The sequence below is a fragment of the Dermacentor variabilis genome, chromosome 2 (assembly GCF_050947875.1).
Source record: "Dermacentor variabilis isolate Ectoservices chromosome 2, ASM5094787v1, whole genome shotgun sequence".
Lineage (NCBI taxonomy): Eukaryota > Metazoa > Arthropoda > Arachnida > Ixodida > Ixodidae > Dermacentor > Dermacentor variabilis.
The window spans coordinates 83,948,843-83,965,042 of NC_134569.1; the positions used below are offsets into that span (position 1 = coordinate 83,948,843).

The 16,200-nt window shown below is 47.5% G+C and overlaps 1 protein-coding gene and 1 long non-coding RNA gene across 3 annotated transcripts in view; one reads left to right on the forward strand and one right to left on the reverse strand.

Annotated features, from left to right (window-relative positions):
• Positions 1–16,200, forward strand: part of LOC142572191 (uncharacterized) — a 23,537-nt gene continuing 7,337 nt past the window's right edge. The window contains exons 1-2 of one of the 2 annotated variants that reach the window (XR_012826012.1): positions 1–47; positions 10,171–10,366. This is a non-coding gene — a long non-coding RNA (uncharacterized LOC142572191). Of the gene's footprint in view, positions 48–656; positions 761–10,170; positions 10,367–16,200 lie in introns of those variants that run through there. The other variant, XR_012826013.1, reaches the window with a different exon arrangement.
• The window catches only part of LOC142572190 (polypeptide N-acetylgalactosaminyltransferase 5-like), a 20,716-nt gene continuing 17,140 nt past the window's right edge, over positions 12,625–16,200 (reverse strand). The window contains exon 3 of the mRNA XM_075681130.1: positions 12,625–13,327. Within this exon, the coding sequence (XP_075537245.1) occupies positions 13,022–13,327 (306 nt within the window). The 3' untranslated portion in view covers positions 12,625–13,021. The remainder of the gene's footprint in view (positions 13,328–16,200) is intronic.

Sequence of the window (16,200 nt, forward strand, 5' to 3'; positions counted from 1 at the left end):
AAAGCGACTGCTCAACAAACCACTCCGTCAGAGAGCCCTGTCATGAGGTATGTTAAGAGGCAGATATTTGAATTGCCAGTGTTCGTACGTGATTCGGAGCCAACAATTCTGCCTGGTGTTAAAATGCCACTAAAGGAAAGATGTTCTGTCGAGCTAGATTGAAATATTAAGCTTCTTTAATGACCCATTGGTCATTCGTAGCGCGAGCAGAGCTTTTGTACGCGAGAAGATGACGAAAAGGGAGAGATGGAGCGGCGCCACCTGTTGTGGACTATGGTACCTCAAATGTGACGTCAGCACTGGTTGATTCACTGAGAGTGGCATAGAGGGAGACCACGTGGAGATTACGTGAACTCGTTCGTTTTAGCACGGGCGGCTCGAATTGAGGTGCAGCAGCGGTACTTCCGGCGGCAATTTTCTACTCAACAGAACGATATATTGGCACTGAGAAACGATGACAGACTTCCAGACGAGTAATATGTTAATGTAGCTTGACTTTATATTTTCTTCAGTGTCCTTTCACATATGTAGCAGACTCCAATTCATGTCTGTATTTTCCCCCTAATTGTGAAATGTGATGAATTTACCGTGTCTGTATTGTTCTTACAGGGGGGGGGGGTGAGGAGGGGGGGAGGATTTGCCACGAGGCATATGAGGAACGAAAGAAAGTCAAATAAAGCTTCCAACTCTGCATCGGGCAGGAACTGCAGCAATGTCTCTGCAAACTTATTGTCCGTCATTCAACTGGTGTAGTTTTCAGGTACGTCTGGCTTCAGTGCAGTGGGTATCATGTCTCCATGCACTGCCTGTGCATGCAGACAGTAAACGCATCCAATAATGCGGGGTTTTTTTCTCACTCGCTTATGTGATTGGAACATGAAATACATTGAATTGAATTCCACGAAATCGACTCTGATAACATGCTCTGTCACGCGACCAGTAATTCGCATCTCGTGATACCGGAACCTGCTTGGCCACCGCACTAATGCTGACGCCACACCTTTCCAAGCGACTGCTACAGGGTGGAATCATGCTTGCGCGCCACCTCTGACGTGTATGCAGGGCTCCAACTGCTTGCGAACAAGCACAAAACACTGCCTATAAGAGACCTTACTCATGGCTGTGGGGTATTGTACATCTCGTACATCTAGTTTTCCTCTGCCGGTGTATAGCATAATCCATAGGCACTGTACATTCTATAGAGTATGCGCTAACGCATGCGTCCAGCATCATATGTCTATAGACAGTCAATAGATAGCCCGTATACAGATTTCGAGCGCCGGTAGGCCATACGTCCGTCCGCGCCTGTCTGTGGACAGTCATGGCCCGTGGCATTTCTTTACAGAGTCCATAAACACAATGCCCATAAATGTCTTACGCTTTTTACTGACTAGTAGAATAACATTCTTTAATGGTCGCGAGAATACGCTTCCGCGTTAGAAGCTCAGCATGACGTCCCTTCCTCGCTTCTATTATAAAGTGGCTCGTATACATGCGCCGCCATGGAGTGAAAGTTTCATTGCCAGAATCAAGCATTGCCTCAACTGCAGTCGCTAGATTCCATACACGGTAGCTCACAGAGCAACTGGGTCGGGACGGTGTCTATTTGTTTCGTCCTTTACCGCGAGAAAAGCAGCGGCCCCAGCTGCGCTGTCTAGCGTTTGTCAACGTCGTGGTGCAGCTGCGTATAGCGGGCTGTTGCCGCCAACGCGACGCCGGCCGACGTTACCGCGACGTTGGTTGCCGTGCAAGCCACTCGCCCGTGTTCATTCTCTTTCTTTTTTTCAGTATATATGGCACCACGCAGATAGGTATATCTCGTCCTGTAGCCCTTGCACACGTCACACTTTCATTGTGTCGTTATCACTTGTGGGCGTGGCATCGTTAACGATTTCAGCCTCTGTCGCAAGATGTTTACGAGAAGTCGTGCCTCTTTCTAGCTCGTCGCCGTGTTTCTGAGAAATGTCTCGAAAGTGTGGCTGCACGTCGCCCTATGCCTTCGTGTGCAGAGGCTTCTTGTGGGGGCATGCGACGTTCCTTTAAAAAACGAACTTATGCTTATACTTCGCTTCATCTGCCGGCAGGCACGTTGATGGAGATCGCCAGACAAGCTGTGGGCATTATTACATTGGTTTTCAGAGAGCTCATTCATTCATTTATTATCAGAATGTTGAACTTGCTTTCACCGTTGAGCATCCCTCTATGTCGTCATCATCCCTCATCACACCTTTATATCCCTGTTCCCCCACCCCCTGTGCAGAGTAGCAGGCTAAGCGCGTTAGCTCAGGCTGACCTCTCTGCCTTCTTTCAAATAAACTCTCTCTCTCTCTCTCTCTCTCTCTCTCTCTCTCTCTCTCTCTCTCTCTACATTGGTATTTAATTACTAGTCTTCCGATTCAGTCCAAGTACATCGGTAATATACTTTCTCTAACCCTGCTGTTCACATTAGCGTCGAATCAAATTGCCGTGCTCCGCTCTCCCGGAAAGCCGACTGGTCCGCCCGCGGGGTTGGTTCCACATCTCCGAGGGAGCCTGCAGCCCCAGGATGTCGCTCGAAGCTGCGGTGCGCGCTCCCAGAGTGGTCATCTTCTCTGGAGATCCGTTCGAGGCGCACAGCACGGGTGCACTGCTGCCAGTTGTTGTGCTCTGCGTTGAGCAGGGACGCCCTCGGAAGAAACCTCTCGGTTCCGGGGGCAGGTGGCGTCGAGAACACGAGCCCCCCGGAGCCGCCAGCGATCGAAGCCCGCAACACGAAACCCGAACATTCACCGCGGCATTGCCGTTGCCTCGTCAGGCGTGTACGCAGGGCTGGCTATTCTCAGGGTTGTCAGGTTCGGCTACGTTTTAAGGCTGGCGTCGGGAAAACTTTCTGACTGACTACTTGGCCACCTCCTGGCTAAACTTAAATACAAGATTACCTGAAGAGGACTGCAAACAAGCAACCTCAAATATCACGCTCAAAAGGCACAATTTGTACTATGTCTCGTTTCGCACAAACAATGCCCAACGACCATTTCCTTTTTTATTTATTTATTTATTTATTTATTTATTTATTTATTTATTTATTTATTGAAGGGCCACCATAACAAACCATATTGAATATTGAAGGTATAGCGACTGCTCTCCTGCATGTAGTCATTATTGAACGTAATCCTGCGCCTTATAACTCAACCTTCTAAGCGAATATTACCTGCTAAGGATTTGGTATACCTTAAGAAAAAATTTCATTCCAATAGTTTTTGTAGTCACATATCGACATGTTCATGTCACTTCACTCAGTTTGATTGGGGACCACGGGGAGTGACGGCTTTTATGTGTCCTGTAACAAAACTGGCGTTTTCACATTGTAATTTTTCTGAGAAATGAACAAAACGTAACTTGAGACACGATTAACTAGCGCAAAAAAGACAACTGACAGCCGCAATAAGCACACAGGACAGAACGCCAGCGTTCTGTCCCGTGTGCTGTATTCCAACCGTCTTATATAAAAGGAGGCGTGCCACGGACTGAGCCAGAAGGTTTCCTAGTGAATGAACTTTTTCGGCTGCATATTCCAGCTAAAAGAGAGCGAGGTGTGTCGTAAAAGACGTTTTTAAACAAATCCAGAAGCGCTAAAAGGAACCGTTCCAAATGCAGCAGTTTCGTGCTCGGTCCCCAGCAATGTTTTGCCTTACATGATCACCCCACGGAAGCAGCTTCGGGACATTTCTGGCTACCTTTTAGGTACCTGGAATGAAACGGCTACTTTTTTGTTACCTTTCGAGATGTCTTGGCCACCTTTCACTTTTTGGACCTGACAACCTTGGCTGGCTTTTACGGAAGAGCGGCGAGGCGTTGCACGACCGAAGTGGCCGCACGTGCGTCCGGCGTGCCCTCGGCCTCGCCTTGGTTGAACGCAGCAGGCTTGATGGCCCGGTTTCCGACATTACGTAATTTATGTCAGCGACTATCTCTGAGCGCATGCCGTCAGTGTGTGCTCCCAAATTATAGGCGCTTTCGTTTCCGCTGCATTCAGCTTAGTTGAGCTATCGCTGGTCTCCTCGCTGGGCGTCGGCTTTCCGGCAGTGCTACGTCATGGTAGTGCCATCATCGCTGAAGCCAGCGTGCGACTACTCCTTGACACCGAATAAGAAATGCTGCAGCCATCGTTACACTGCATTGATAAATGCAGAGGGGTGGACCCCATATCTCCCTCTTGCAGAGCCACAAGTTTGCACACTCGCCATAGAGTGCCAAGATTACCTTCGGTCTAATTAATGTCATGCTGCAGCGCTGTGAAAGGCGCAGCTAAAGTCGTCCAATCAGCGGTGAAACTTTCAGAGCCGTAGTGGCACATAAGAAAACAAAAAACACGTTTGATGATTAGTCTGAATCCGTGTGATAAACCCGTGCACGACAGCTAACATCTGTGCATACAAGGTAGCAGCCAGCCGCAGACAAATTTGCGAATTGAGGGGCCACGGTTATAGCTGCAATGGGAGCTCACGGCTCCGTTAATACTGCACGGTTTTAGGTTGACAGAGTTATTCTCGTAGAGTCAGAATATCAGCTGCTCGCGTTGCCTGCACGCGCTGCGTCCAGCGACTCGAGCCACGCGTTCACCCGCACTCGTGTCGCGCTTGGCGGCGGCACCTTTGCCGCCGATTATCGAGCGGAAGAGGGGGGCAGTAGAAAGAGGGGGGGGGGGAGTTGAGGGCGTATGTCTGTCCTGCGATGATAACGGGACCACGATGGATGCCTTTTGTGCGTGCCGCTTGACGCCCCAGACGCGCTAGCAGTCCACGCGGACAGCGAGTCTTCCTCCTCCTCCTCCTCGTCGTCGTCGTCAACAGATAAACAGGCAACACGCGCGCAGCTCAGAGCACGCGCCGTGTCTGACATTTCTCCCTCCCCCTTTCCGTGCTCGCATCGCTGGACAGGCGCCGCCGAGTCGCGGTCGGCCCCGTACACTGCCATCACGTCAGCGCGTCCAATTAGCAACACGCGCGGCGGCCACTGCTTTTGATGCTGCTTCGGCGATGTCGTACTAGCGCGTGTGTCGCTCGTGTTGCGCGCCGAGGGTGGATGACATCGGCAGAGGCGCCCTCGCATCAGGTCCCGACACATTCCTCCATCATCGCCGACTGCAGTCTCCTTTGGCTCATGGCCGGGGTTTTGGAGGTTCAATTGGCTCCGCGGGGAAAACCCTTGTGTTCAGATCGCGCGAAATGAATGTGTAGGAGAATCTGCGAGTCTAGACATCGGATTCATGAATTCAACAGTATACAGTACGATCGATACACTGACGCGAGTAAAGCCGGCGGTCTCGTGCGTGAAAAGGCGATTCAAGAAACCTCAGACTTATATGAAGTATAAAAAACGAGAAAATAGGCCTGTCCGGTATTGGGGAGTAGATTTGCCAACCGCCTCGTATCTAGAGGGACAGCCTCGACTTTTGAGTAAATGTCCCGAGACCCGACTTGACCCAACCGCGATGGCCAAACGTCCCTACTTTTACATTTTTTCTACTGCCGTAACGATCATCAAAACAGATTTTCTTTACAATTCCTGGCAGCTCGGTGAGAAATTCTTGACTTTTTGTCTTTAGTTGCATTGTCATAAAATGATGGTTTTAGTTTTGTCGTGCTTCTAGTCCCGCTGTAGGCCCTAGCCGTTCAACGTACCCCAATCTGTATTGGCAACCGTGCAAGTCAGGCAATTACTACACTTTCCTCGTTGTAAATCGCGAAATGAGTTGAGTTGAGTTGAGTTGAGGTTAATGGCACATAAGCAGCTTAGGCTATCATGCATCAAACACTAGGTATGGATTCTTTCAATAAGTTGGGACACCTCAGTGAGTCCTTGTCTGGGCAAGAGCCCGGAGACTCCCAACAAGTTAACTAAGGACCTCGGCCTTCTTCTCAGTGATGATAAGGTGGATGAGGTGTTCTGTAATATGTAGTTAATATGTAGTTAAGTTAGATTTTAAAGTTTTAAGAGAACTCCAGCTTCTTTTAAAAAGCTAGAAACACATGATACTTCAACATCTTCTCCTAAAATCAAAGCTGGGTGGAAAGGGATATGTTCTTTGTAAAATATGGTAAAAAACTTCTTCCTCAGTGGTTCAAGTTTTCTGCATGAAAATAGGATATGGCTAGCTGTTAGTTCATCTCCACATAGTTCACAGTGGGGTTTGTCTTGCTTTGTTAGAATGAAGTTGTGTGTTAGGTGTGTGTGTCCTATGCGAAGACGGCACAGAATCACTTCTTTGAAACGTTCCTGGTGTGTGCGAGATTTCCATTCGCCTAACACAGGTTTTAACAGGTGTAATTTGTTGTTTGCTTCATTGTTCCAAGCAGACTGCCATTTTTTCCTTAGTTTATGATGTATTAACTTCATGCAGTCGTTAGGAGGTATCTTTACTTGTGTGATTTCTTTGTGCCGGGCCTGTGCCGCGCATGCGTCTGCTCTCTCATTGCCACTAATTCCGACGTGGCTCGGAACCCAGCATAATTTAATGTTCAGTCCTTGTGTGGTGGCTTTTATTAAATTGTGTATAATGTCTCCTAATAATGGTGCCACTGCATTTTTGGCATGAAGAGCTGTGAGTGCACTTAGGGAATCTGTGTATATGATACTATTTGCGAGGTTCTCCTTTACTATTTTCTCTATTGCTATAGAAATGGCGTAACATTCAGCAGTGAAAATGAATGTGCACTGCGGAAGTCTTACTGTTTCTTCCTAGTTCCCTTGGACGACTGCACTTCCAACATGGTCCTTTGTTTTCGAACCATCTGTATAAAAATCTGTGAAGCTGCTGTATTTTTCCTTTAGTGCTTGGAATTCCTGAATAATCTGTTGTGGCGGAGTTTGTGCTTTACGGAACTGTGTTAAAGTAAGGTCGGAAGCTGTCGGAAAGATGAACCGTGGGGGTAGTGGATTTTGTCTGTGGGTAATGCCAGGTAAAGTGTCCAATATGCCAAGATTCCGGCACATCTCTTCAAATCGCAGGAGCAGTGGTCTTGTAGCTTGTGGTTTGTTGTTGAAAAGTACTCGTGAAGGGCATTTTGTTAAAAGTGGGTAGCAAATGTGTTTTGGTAGAGATTGTATCTTAAGAATATATGCACAGGTTAGAGCGGCTCTTCTAGTTTCTAGTGGGGGTTCGTTTGTTTCTACGTAAAGGCTTGTTATAGGAGACGTTCGGTATGCACCACATGAAATACGCAAGCCTGAGTTATGTACTGGGTCTAATTTTTTTAGGTATGTCGGTCTTGCTGAGCCATACACTATGCATCCATAATCTAAGGAGGAACGCACTAAATAACGATAAATGTTTAGAAGACATGTTCTATCAGAACCCCAATGTTTACATGACAGTACTTTGAGTATATTTAGTGACTGGGAAGCTTTCTTTCTGAAGGTGGTTATGTGTGGTAGGAATGTGAGATTTTTGTCAAAAGTTATGCCTAAAAATTTCTGTTCATTCTTTACTGGAAGTACGGTTTCATTTAGGTGTAGGGTGGGGTCAACCTGTAGGCCTCTTTTGAGTGAGAAGAGGACAGCAACTGTTTTTTGGGGTGAAAATTTAAACCCGTTTTTGTCTGCCCAAATCGCGAGTTTGTTCAGTGTGAGTTGTATCTGCCTCTCGCATGTTGGTAAGCTCGATGATGTGCATGCTATTTGAAGGTCATCAACATATACAGAATACATAATAGACTTAGGAATGATTTTTGCTATGGAGTTCATTTTCACTATGAAAAGTGTCGTACTTAAAATACAACCCTGCGGCACTCCATTCTCCTGGACGAATTTCTTCGACAGGGTTGCACCAAGGCGTACATGAAATGAACGGTCGGAGATGAAATCTTTCAGGCAGTTCAGCATCCTACCACGAATACCAAGTTCTGCTAGGTCGCGGAGAATACCAAACCTCCAGGTGGTATCGTAAGCCTTATCGATATCGAAAAAGACTGCTAAACAGTGTTGTCTGTGTACGAATGCTTCTCGGACTAGGCGGACGAGATGATCAGTCGTTGAAAACGTTTTTTTTTTTTTTTAAATCCGCGCTGGTGGATGTCAAGTAGTTCACGTGATTGAAGAGTGAACGTCAGCCTAACGTTCAGGATACTTTCAAATGATTTTGCCAGACAACCTGTGAGGGCTATAGGCCTATAACTACTAGGGATGGTTGGTGGTTTTGCGGGTTTCAGGAACGGTACAATCACGGCTTTTTTCCAAGCCTCCGGAATTTTTCCTGATACCCATATTTTAGTGAAGAATTGCAGAAGTGCGTTCACAGCAGCATCTGAGAGGTGAGCGAGCATTTCATAATGTATTTCATCAGGGCCGGGTGCCGTCTGTTTACCTGCGGACAGTACCGTTTGGATTTCGTGAAATGATTAATGTGTTATAGGACTCATTTGTATAGCCACTTGTAGGAAGTTTTTGTTTTTCGGTTGTATGTTTGTGCTTCAGGAACGATTGAGTGTAGTGTGAGGAACTTGAAACATTAGAAAAATGTTCCCCTAGTACGTCTGCCTGTTCCTCTATACTTGTTCGTGTGCCAGGAGCTGTTAAAAACGGGAATGTGAAAGGGGAGAAGCTGCCATTTAATTTATGGACTTCTTCTCACATTTTTTTGGATGTGGTTGAGCTGTTAATAGATAATATGTAGTTCTTCCAGGAAGTTTTCTCAGCATCTCGACGGATGCAGCGTGCGTTGGCTTTTGCTTTTTTAAAGTTTACGAGAATATCATGGGTTGGGTATCTACGGAATATGCCCCACGCTTTGTTTTGTTTCTTTTTTGCTTCCTTACATTCTTGCGTGTACCAGATTTTATGAATATGTCGAACCACTCCTGAGGACTAGCTAGCCGCGCGGCATTAATAATACAGGTTGTGAACAATTCGTTTTGATCGTCGACATCTAAATTTTTTGAAAAAACTTTTTCCAGGCTGGCCTGTTATTGAAACAGTGCCCAGTTTGCTAAGTGTAGCTTCCAACGACGTGGTTTGCTTGGGATTAATTGTGGTGCGGATGATAAGTTAATTTTTACAGGAAGGTGATCACTTCCGTTGGCGTTGTCAACAACATCCCATTTAAAATCTGTAAAAACTGATGGAGAACTAAAAGATAAATCTAAACAGCTCATTTTTCCTGAGCTCGGAGAGCACTATGTGTGCTTTCCTGCATTGAGCAGGCAGACATTATTGGATGAAACAAAATCTTCTAGGATACGGCCTCTAGTGTCTGTTTGGTCACTCCCCCCAAAAGACGAGTGTGCATTAAAATCCCCTACTACTAAATATGGCTCTGGTAGTTGTTTAAGAAGTGCTTCTAAATCATGAAGTGTAACATTTAGATGTGGTTCCAGATACACAGTACATATGGTAATTGTTTTAAAATCAAGGACGGTCACTGCTGCAGCTTCATATTTCGTTTGAAGCCTGATTTCATGAGTAGCAGCACCATTTTTCACTATTATCGCGACACCTCCAGAGAGCCCACTCGCTTGCTCTCTATCACACCGAAATACTTTGTAGTTTTTTAAAATGTTCTTACGTTGTGATCCTAAGTTAGTCTCTTGCAAACATAAAGCCACCGGAGAAAAAGTGTTTAAGATATATTTTACGTCGCTATAGTTTTTGATAAGTCCACGACAATTCCAATGAACCAGGAACGCCATGTTTAATTATTTTATAGGGGTGTGGCTATAAATAATTAGGTCCCTCGTGTTTTAGGATCCCTTATTGGGGTTCCTTCTTTTTTCTTTTTTTCAAGTGAGTTGTGCCTCCGCAGTTGCGGGGGCGGACTAGAAGTTGTCTCCGTGGCCTCTCCTGAGGCACTGGAGCTCCGCGACACCGCGGGTGTGCGTGTTTCAGGCCTCTCCCGTTGGGGAGAAACCTTGCGGGCGGCCGACTTGAGGGCCGGCGGGCTCTGTTTAGTAGGTGGCAGGACAGCTTGTGCTGTCTCTGCCTGGGGCGTGGGTGGCTCTGCCGGAGGCACGGTAACCGTGGCCTCAGCAGGCGCCGAAGGTTGGTGTGGCGCGACGCCCCGTCGCACCACATCGGCGAAGTTGCTTCTTCCATTGAAGGAGAATGTGTTTCTTAGCGTGATACGCCTTCTTGCTTCTTTGAATGAAATGTTTTCTTTAGTTTTCAACGTGATGATTTCTTTCTCTTTTTTTCCAGGACGGACACGCCCTGGAGTACGCGGCATGTTCTCCTTCACAGTTTACGCAATACGCTGCACCGTGACAGTTTTCAGAAGTTTGTTCTTTAGAAGCACATTTTGCACGAATTCTGCGGCCCCGGCAACTCTGTGAGCCATGGCCGAACCTCTGACAATTGAAGCATCTGCGGGGGTTGGGGATGTAGTGCCTTACAGGTAATTTCAAGTAGCCGACTTCTATTTGTTCAGGAAGTGTGTTGCTGTTGAACGTGAGGATCAGGTGTTTTGTGTTGATTTCTTTGTTGTCCTTCCGGATTTTGATTCGGTGAACGTCTATGACATCTTGGTCGGTGAGCCCTTCAAGCATTTCTTGTTCTGTTAAGTGTACGAAGTCGATTTCTGATATTACACCGCGGACAGTATTGAGGGATCGGTGGGATGTAATAGAGACAGGGGTGTCCCCAATGGACGCGAGGTTTGACAGTTTTGTGTGTTGCACATTGTCTCGAAGTTCGAGCAGCAAATCGCCACTAGACATTTTTGAAAGCTTGTAGCCAGGGCCGAGGGCTTCTGTCAAGGACTTGGATACTGTGAATGGGGACAAGATTCTTGTTGGCTTTTCTTGTACTTCGCTATGTATTACATGGTATTTTGGGAAGGTAACTTTTCCTTTCTGGAAATATTCACTTGCTTCGGTCCGCCCTCTTTTATAAGAGGGGCGATCATTTTGGGGGAAAGGAGGAGCCATAGGAAAAAATTGTATTGTTCAGCCACGGTGCCAGCCGCCCACCATGGAGCCCAACGAGGGGACGCGACAGGAACATGCGAACAAGTCTTGCACACGCCAGTTGTACATCGAGACTATAACCTAATACGACATAACCAAGGTAGGTTAGCCACACAAGGTTAACCTTTGCCACCTACGAAAAATTGAAGTGAACAGAAGATACAAGGAGACAGGACAGGTGTGAAAGAAGAGGGTAAAGAAAAAGCGTTTAGAGAGACAAGACAGGAAAAGGTGACTGCCGATTTCCCCCGGGTGGGTCAGTCCGGGGGTGCCGTCTACGTGAAGCAGAGGCCAAATAGGTGTGAAGAGCAGGAAGGCGCAGATTTCGCCTGAGAGAGAAATCAGCTTCAGCTATCCGCCCTACTCAAGTCACGTACGAAAATCGAATCAATGCGCCAGTACAACGATGTGCGGCAGTGAACAAAGATATGCTTCGCGTCTTGGGCCTCATGAGCTAAACTGCTCAGAAATTTAGCGCTGCATTATGCCAGACCTACCTGCTTTCCCTACTGGAGTCATGACGTTGCAGGAAGGCGCATTTCCCGGGTGTACAGCTAAGTCGGGCGGACCTCTGTCGCTTTTTTTATTTTTTCGCGCAGGCGTGGACTCCCTTGTCGACGACGCGATGATGCACGAGGGGTTGATCTATATCTTCTTGCTGTCGTCTCAAACTAGAAAAAATGACTGCAAGGATTTAGTCAACTGTTAATTGCGTTGCCCTCAAGACTTGCTGCCGAGACTTGCGTCTACTCCAGCGGGGGTGGCTGCGTATGGCGCGGCTGAGCGCCGCCGCGAGTACCCTATCTTGAAAGTAATGTGCGATGGGTACAAGGTCATGGTGTACCGAGGACTGATAGCTTTGAGTGCACTGTGTTCTCGCCGCTTAGTTCGCGTTAAAGAGAGAGAGGCAGCACAAAAGGTAAATTCGCTCGCTGCTTCTGCTGCTCTTCCTCACGCCTGCGTTTCGACAGCGAGGGAGGTGTGTTGTTTGCCTGTGCGCGCGTGATACAGTGATGTTTAATTTAATAAAAAGGTTTCAGAGTTTACACGGCCGATAAATCTACCATCCTTACTTGATATAACTGTCGCAATCGATGCCTCGCCTTTTGGTGAAACAGCGATTTCTGTTATGTTGTCACTTCATATATACGTTTACGCTTATTGAAAAGTGATATGCATTGTCTTCGATATAAATTCGTACGCCGCAAAGCTCTCGGAGAGACGGCATCGCTAATTCGGCCGCTGCGTTTCCTAGTGAAATTACCGAAGGGAACTCTGGTGTTGAGATCGTACGACTAGCATGGGGAAGATGGTTAGCACATGTTTAAAGGATTTGTCTGATCTTCGCGCTTGCGGCTTCAGACGTTCTTTTGGCTTCACTTACTACGCTTTACCGCGCCTTTATCGGCCTTGATTTCGAGGCAATATTATATTCCTAAACGCATAAAAGCCCGTTCCCTACGCTTCCTTCCTCCACTGTGACTCAAGTTATACTGCTCAAAGCAGGTATTCATTGACAGTGCTAGTTTAGGAGTTGTGGCGCTTATGTGCCCAGTCCTAGCGCGCAGCAAGAACATGTGTACCAAAGCAGTAATGGCGATTAGAGAGGAAGGGAGCGTGTCAGTGTCTTTACTGCCGTTGTCACACAGGAAAGCTAGTTTCCTCGAAGAGCCTTGCTAGCTGCAAGGTGTGCTTGCCATGTGTAACTGTAAATTTGCTTTTCTCGTAATAGAGGAGTTTTAAGCAGTGTTTTGGGTTCCCTACACAGCGCTTATTTTCTTGTGTTTAGGTCGCTCAAAGTTACCCCCTCCCCCACCTCCCCAAAGCACGTAACTAACCCAAATGTTCACTTCACGACATTATCTATCTCTCTCTCTCTCTCTCTCTCTCTTTTAATGCAGCCATTCATTAGCAAACAATCAGGCAACCTTCACGGCGGCATCGAGTTGTCACAGTAGGGGCGCCGAGGTCAAGTGACGTCCTCATAGGCAGGGCATTGGAGACGGCGTAGCTTGACCACGCCACCTGTGGCTTCCCGTCTTTGATTGACCAGAAGGCCTGGAGGTGGCAACGTGTGCCCAGACTTATTGCTCGACGGTGTCCTCGCCGCCGTCATAACCCTCCGGCGGAATTTCCGGTATCGGCGGCACTTCCCCGGGATAGATGTGCTCGAGGTACCAGCGGAAGTTGTGGCAGTTGAGGTCTTCGCGCAGCTTCTTGCGCTCCGTCAGGTCCCCCGCGTCCAGCTCGTTGAAGATGGGCTTATTCTCGTAGAAGATGTACCGGTAATCATCCATCCACACCTCGGCCGCACGCTTGGTGTTGCGCGCGTGGCTGTCCTTCTCGTTGGGGATCGTGTAAGGACGCAGAGACCGGAACACGTGGCCCACCTTAGCAGGACAGTAGAAGGGAGAGAGAGAGAGAAAAAACGGTCGGGGCCGTTCACGCGTGACCACGCAGCTCTGACGTACCTCGAGAAATTTTATTTAGAAAGAATCTACCGCACGCAAGGCAACTCACTTCCGCAAGTCCACCTATGAACCACACTATAGAAGAAACCGTCGCCGACCACGAGCAGCGATTGGTCGGAAGCTGCGCTTGATGTGACCGAGGCTATCTTGGCCACCATTCGGCCCCTTCACGTCATTGGGAGCTGTATATATATATATATATATATATATATATATATATATATATATATATATATATATTTCACCCTGTGAAAGTGGACATACAGCGAAGCCTTTGCCGACGTTAGACAAGTACCACCACCCCAACCGACGTTGGAAGACGTTACGCAAGCAACATCACAAGCGACGTACGTCACACGCGCACGCGCATGTGCGGAAGTGCAGCATACATCCTCATTCTTCTATAGGCCCTCCGCCAAGCGCAAGTGCCTTACTGAACTAACTGAATGCTTAGAAGTAAATTGCGTCAGAAAAATGCGTAAAGTACGACTTACACACATGCTGCAGGCATGATAGCTTCGGGCTGTAATAATAATATACGGGAAAACATAATTCTGTTACGCGGTAACTGAAGGGCAAAGCCCTTTTCCAGCCGCCGTTTAAGGCCTGTGTGAGTGGCCACGACCGCTAGGTGGCGGCACTGTTTTTGGAGAGAGTTTGCCATAAACGTCGATTACGGTCGCAGCACACGCTGTGTGTGACAGATGCAACGGGCAGAGCGGCCACGCGTCAAGGACAGATACATCGTGTGCACACACTCGGCACGTGCGCAAGCTAGTGTGCGGAAGTGCTAGCATACATCCTCATCCTTCTAGGCCCTCGGCCTAGAGCAAGTCAGAATTGCACTAACAGAATTTCTCAAGGTAAAATGCGTCAGAAAATTCGTAAGGTACGATTTATACACAACCTGCACAACTGATGGCATCGGGCTGTAATTCGAATATACGAGAAAATATAATTTATTACGCGTAAACTCCCACACAAGCACCATTTCCAGCTCCAGGTCGCGGTCTGTCCGAGTTGCCGCGACAGCTTGATTGCGGCACTGTTTATTGGGTGAGCAACACAGACCGAAAAATCCCGACCAACCAGAGGATGTAACAGCTTCGCTTTAATATAACTGACCGCAGGTGGGCTACGAACCCACGTCTTCGCATTACAGGTGCGATGCTCTTACCAAACGTGCTACCGCGGCACCATTTTCCCCTCCACTTTCTGGGGCGTTTATGTTTATGTGTGGGTTTGTTGACCAGTTGCTTTCACATGAAAACTTCACGTCACGTAAACGTGACGGCTGCGGCTGCGGCAGGAACGATGCTCCACCTCTGCCGCTAAGTCCGTGAGTGGTGGCGCTGACTAATTCAGGGTTACAGCTCTAGTAGATAAACATAAATACCCCAGAAACCAGATGTGAAAACGGCGCCGCAGTACCTCATTTGGTACAAGCGTCGCGACCGTAATGCGAAGACGTGGGTTCGTATCCCACCTGCGGCCAGTTGTTTTTTCTTCTACTTTCATTTAAATTTATTTACTATTTATTTTATTCAATTAAGAACTACGGATAATTTCCTCTATGCTGTCCTTGTTTCTTGGTTTATTATATGACGAAGAAAAATCGGGCCCTCGGTTTCGTTCCTTCACGGAGATTATATATATATATATATATATATATATATATATATATATATATATATATATATATATATATATATATATATATATATATATATATATATATATATATATATACACACACACACACACATTGTCCAGACTTATTGTCATGGACCGATCTCATTATCAATCACACATGAACTATTACAGTCAGTGTTCCCAAAATATTTTCAAGCTTCTCGCTGAACTGAGCCAAAAATGACGCTATAGTTAACGCTAAAGCTGTCAAGTAGATTTTAAATAACGCATGCGTTTGGTACTATATAAGCCAACGTGAAGTAAATCATTTACCTAGACGCTTCGTGCTTGTCTAATATCCGTTGTTGCGATTCGCCTGCGACACGTGGTTTTGCCGGCGCGACTGCGGCGGGGCGGCAGACATTTTGGCCCGATCGTCGTCGCCGCAACACTCATCGCCAGGTGTTTCCAGGCGCGACTGCGGCGATGCGACCGCCTAGGGATCATCCTCGCATTCCAGTCATTGTGCCCGAAACAGGCGATGCCAAAGCAGGGACCATCCTCTCATTCCAGTCATTGTGCCCGAAACAGGCGATGCCAAAGCAGGGACCATCCTCTCATTACAGTCATTGTGCCCGACCGGCAGCGCTACAACAGGGTGCTACGAGATCGTGCTCGACAGGGTGCTACGAGATCGTGCTCGTCATGGTACTACGGCATCGCTACGACAGTGTGCGTCACCATTAGCCCATTGTACATTCACGTGCTCGTCTTTTGAGGGGTTCCTTCTTGCCCTCAACTGCGAGAGTATAAAAACAGCTGCCCCCGGACGCAAAAGGGAGGGCTCCGATTTCTTCTGCTGAGTAAAGTGCTCTCCCGTCTCTCTACTTCGGTCAAACCTGACCACCAACTCTTTGCGATGTTAAAATAAACAAGTTGTTTCGTTGTTACCAGTCGACTCATGCTTTGCCGGGACCTTCGGATGCTTCCAGTTGTACCCCAGGCCGCCAGGCCAACGCTACCCTTGGGGCTTGCGACCCAGGTACAACCACGGGCGTCAGCGCCGAGTTCCCAACAGATCGTACCAGCAGTCCGATCCAAACATCTGGTTGGCAGCGGTGAGATCGCCTCCGACTTCAAACAACTGTCTGCCAGCGGTG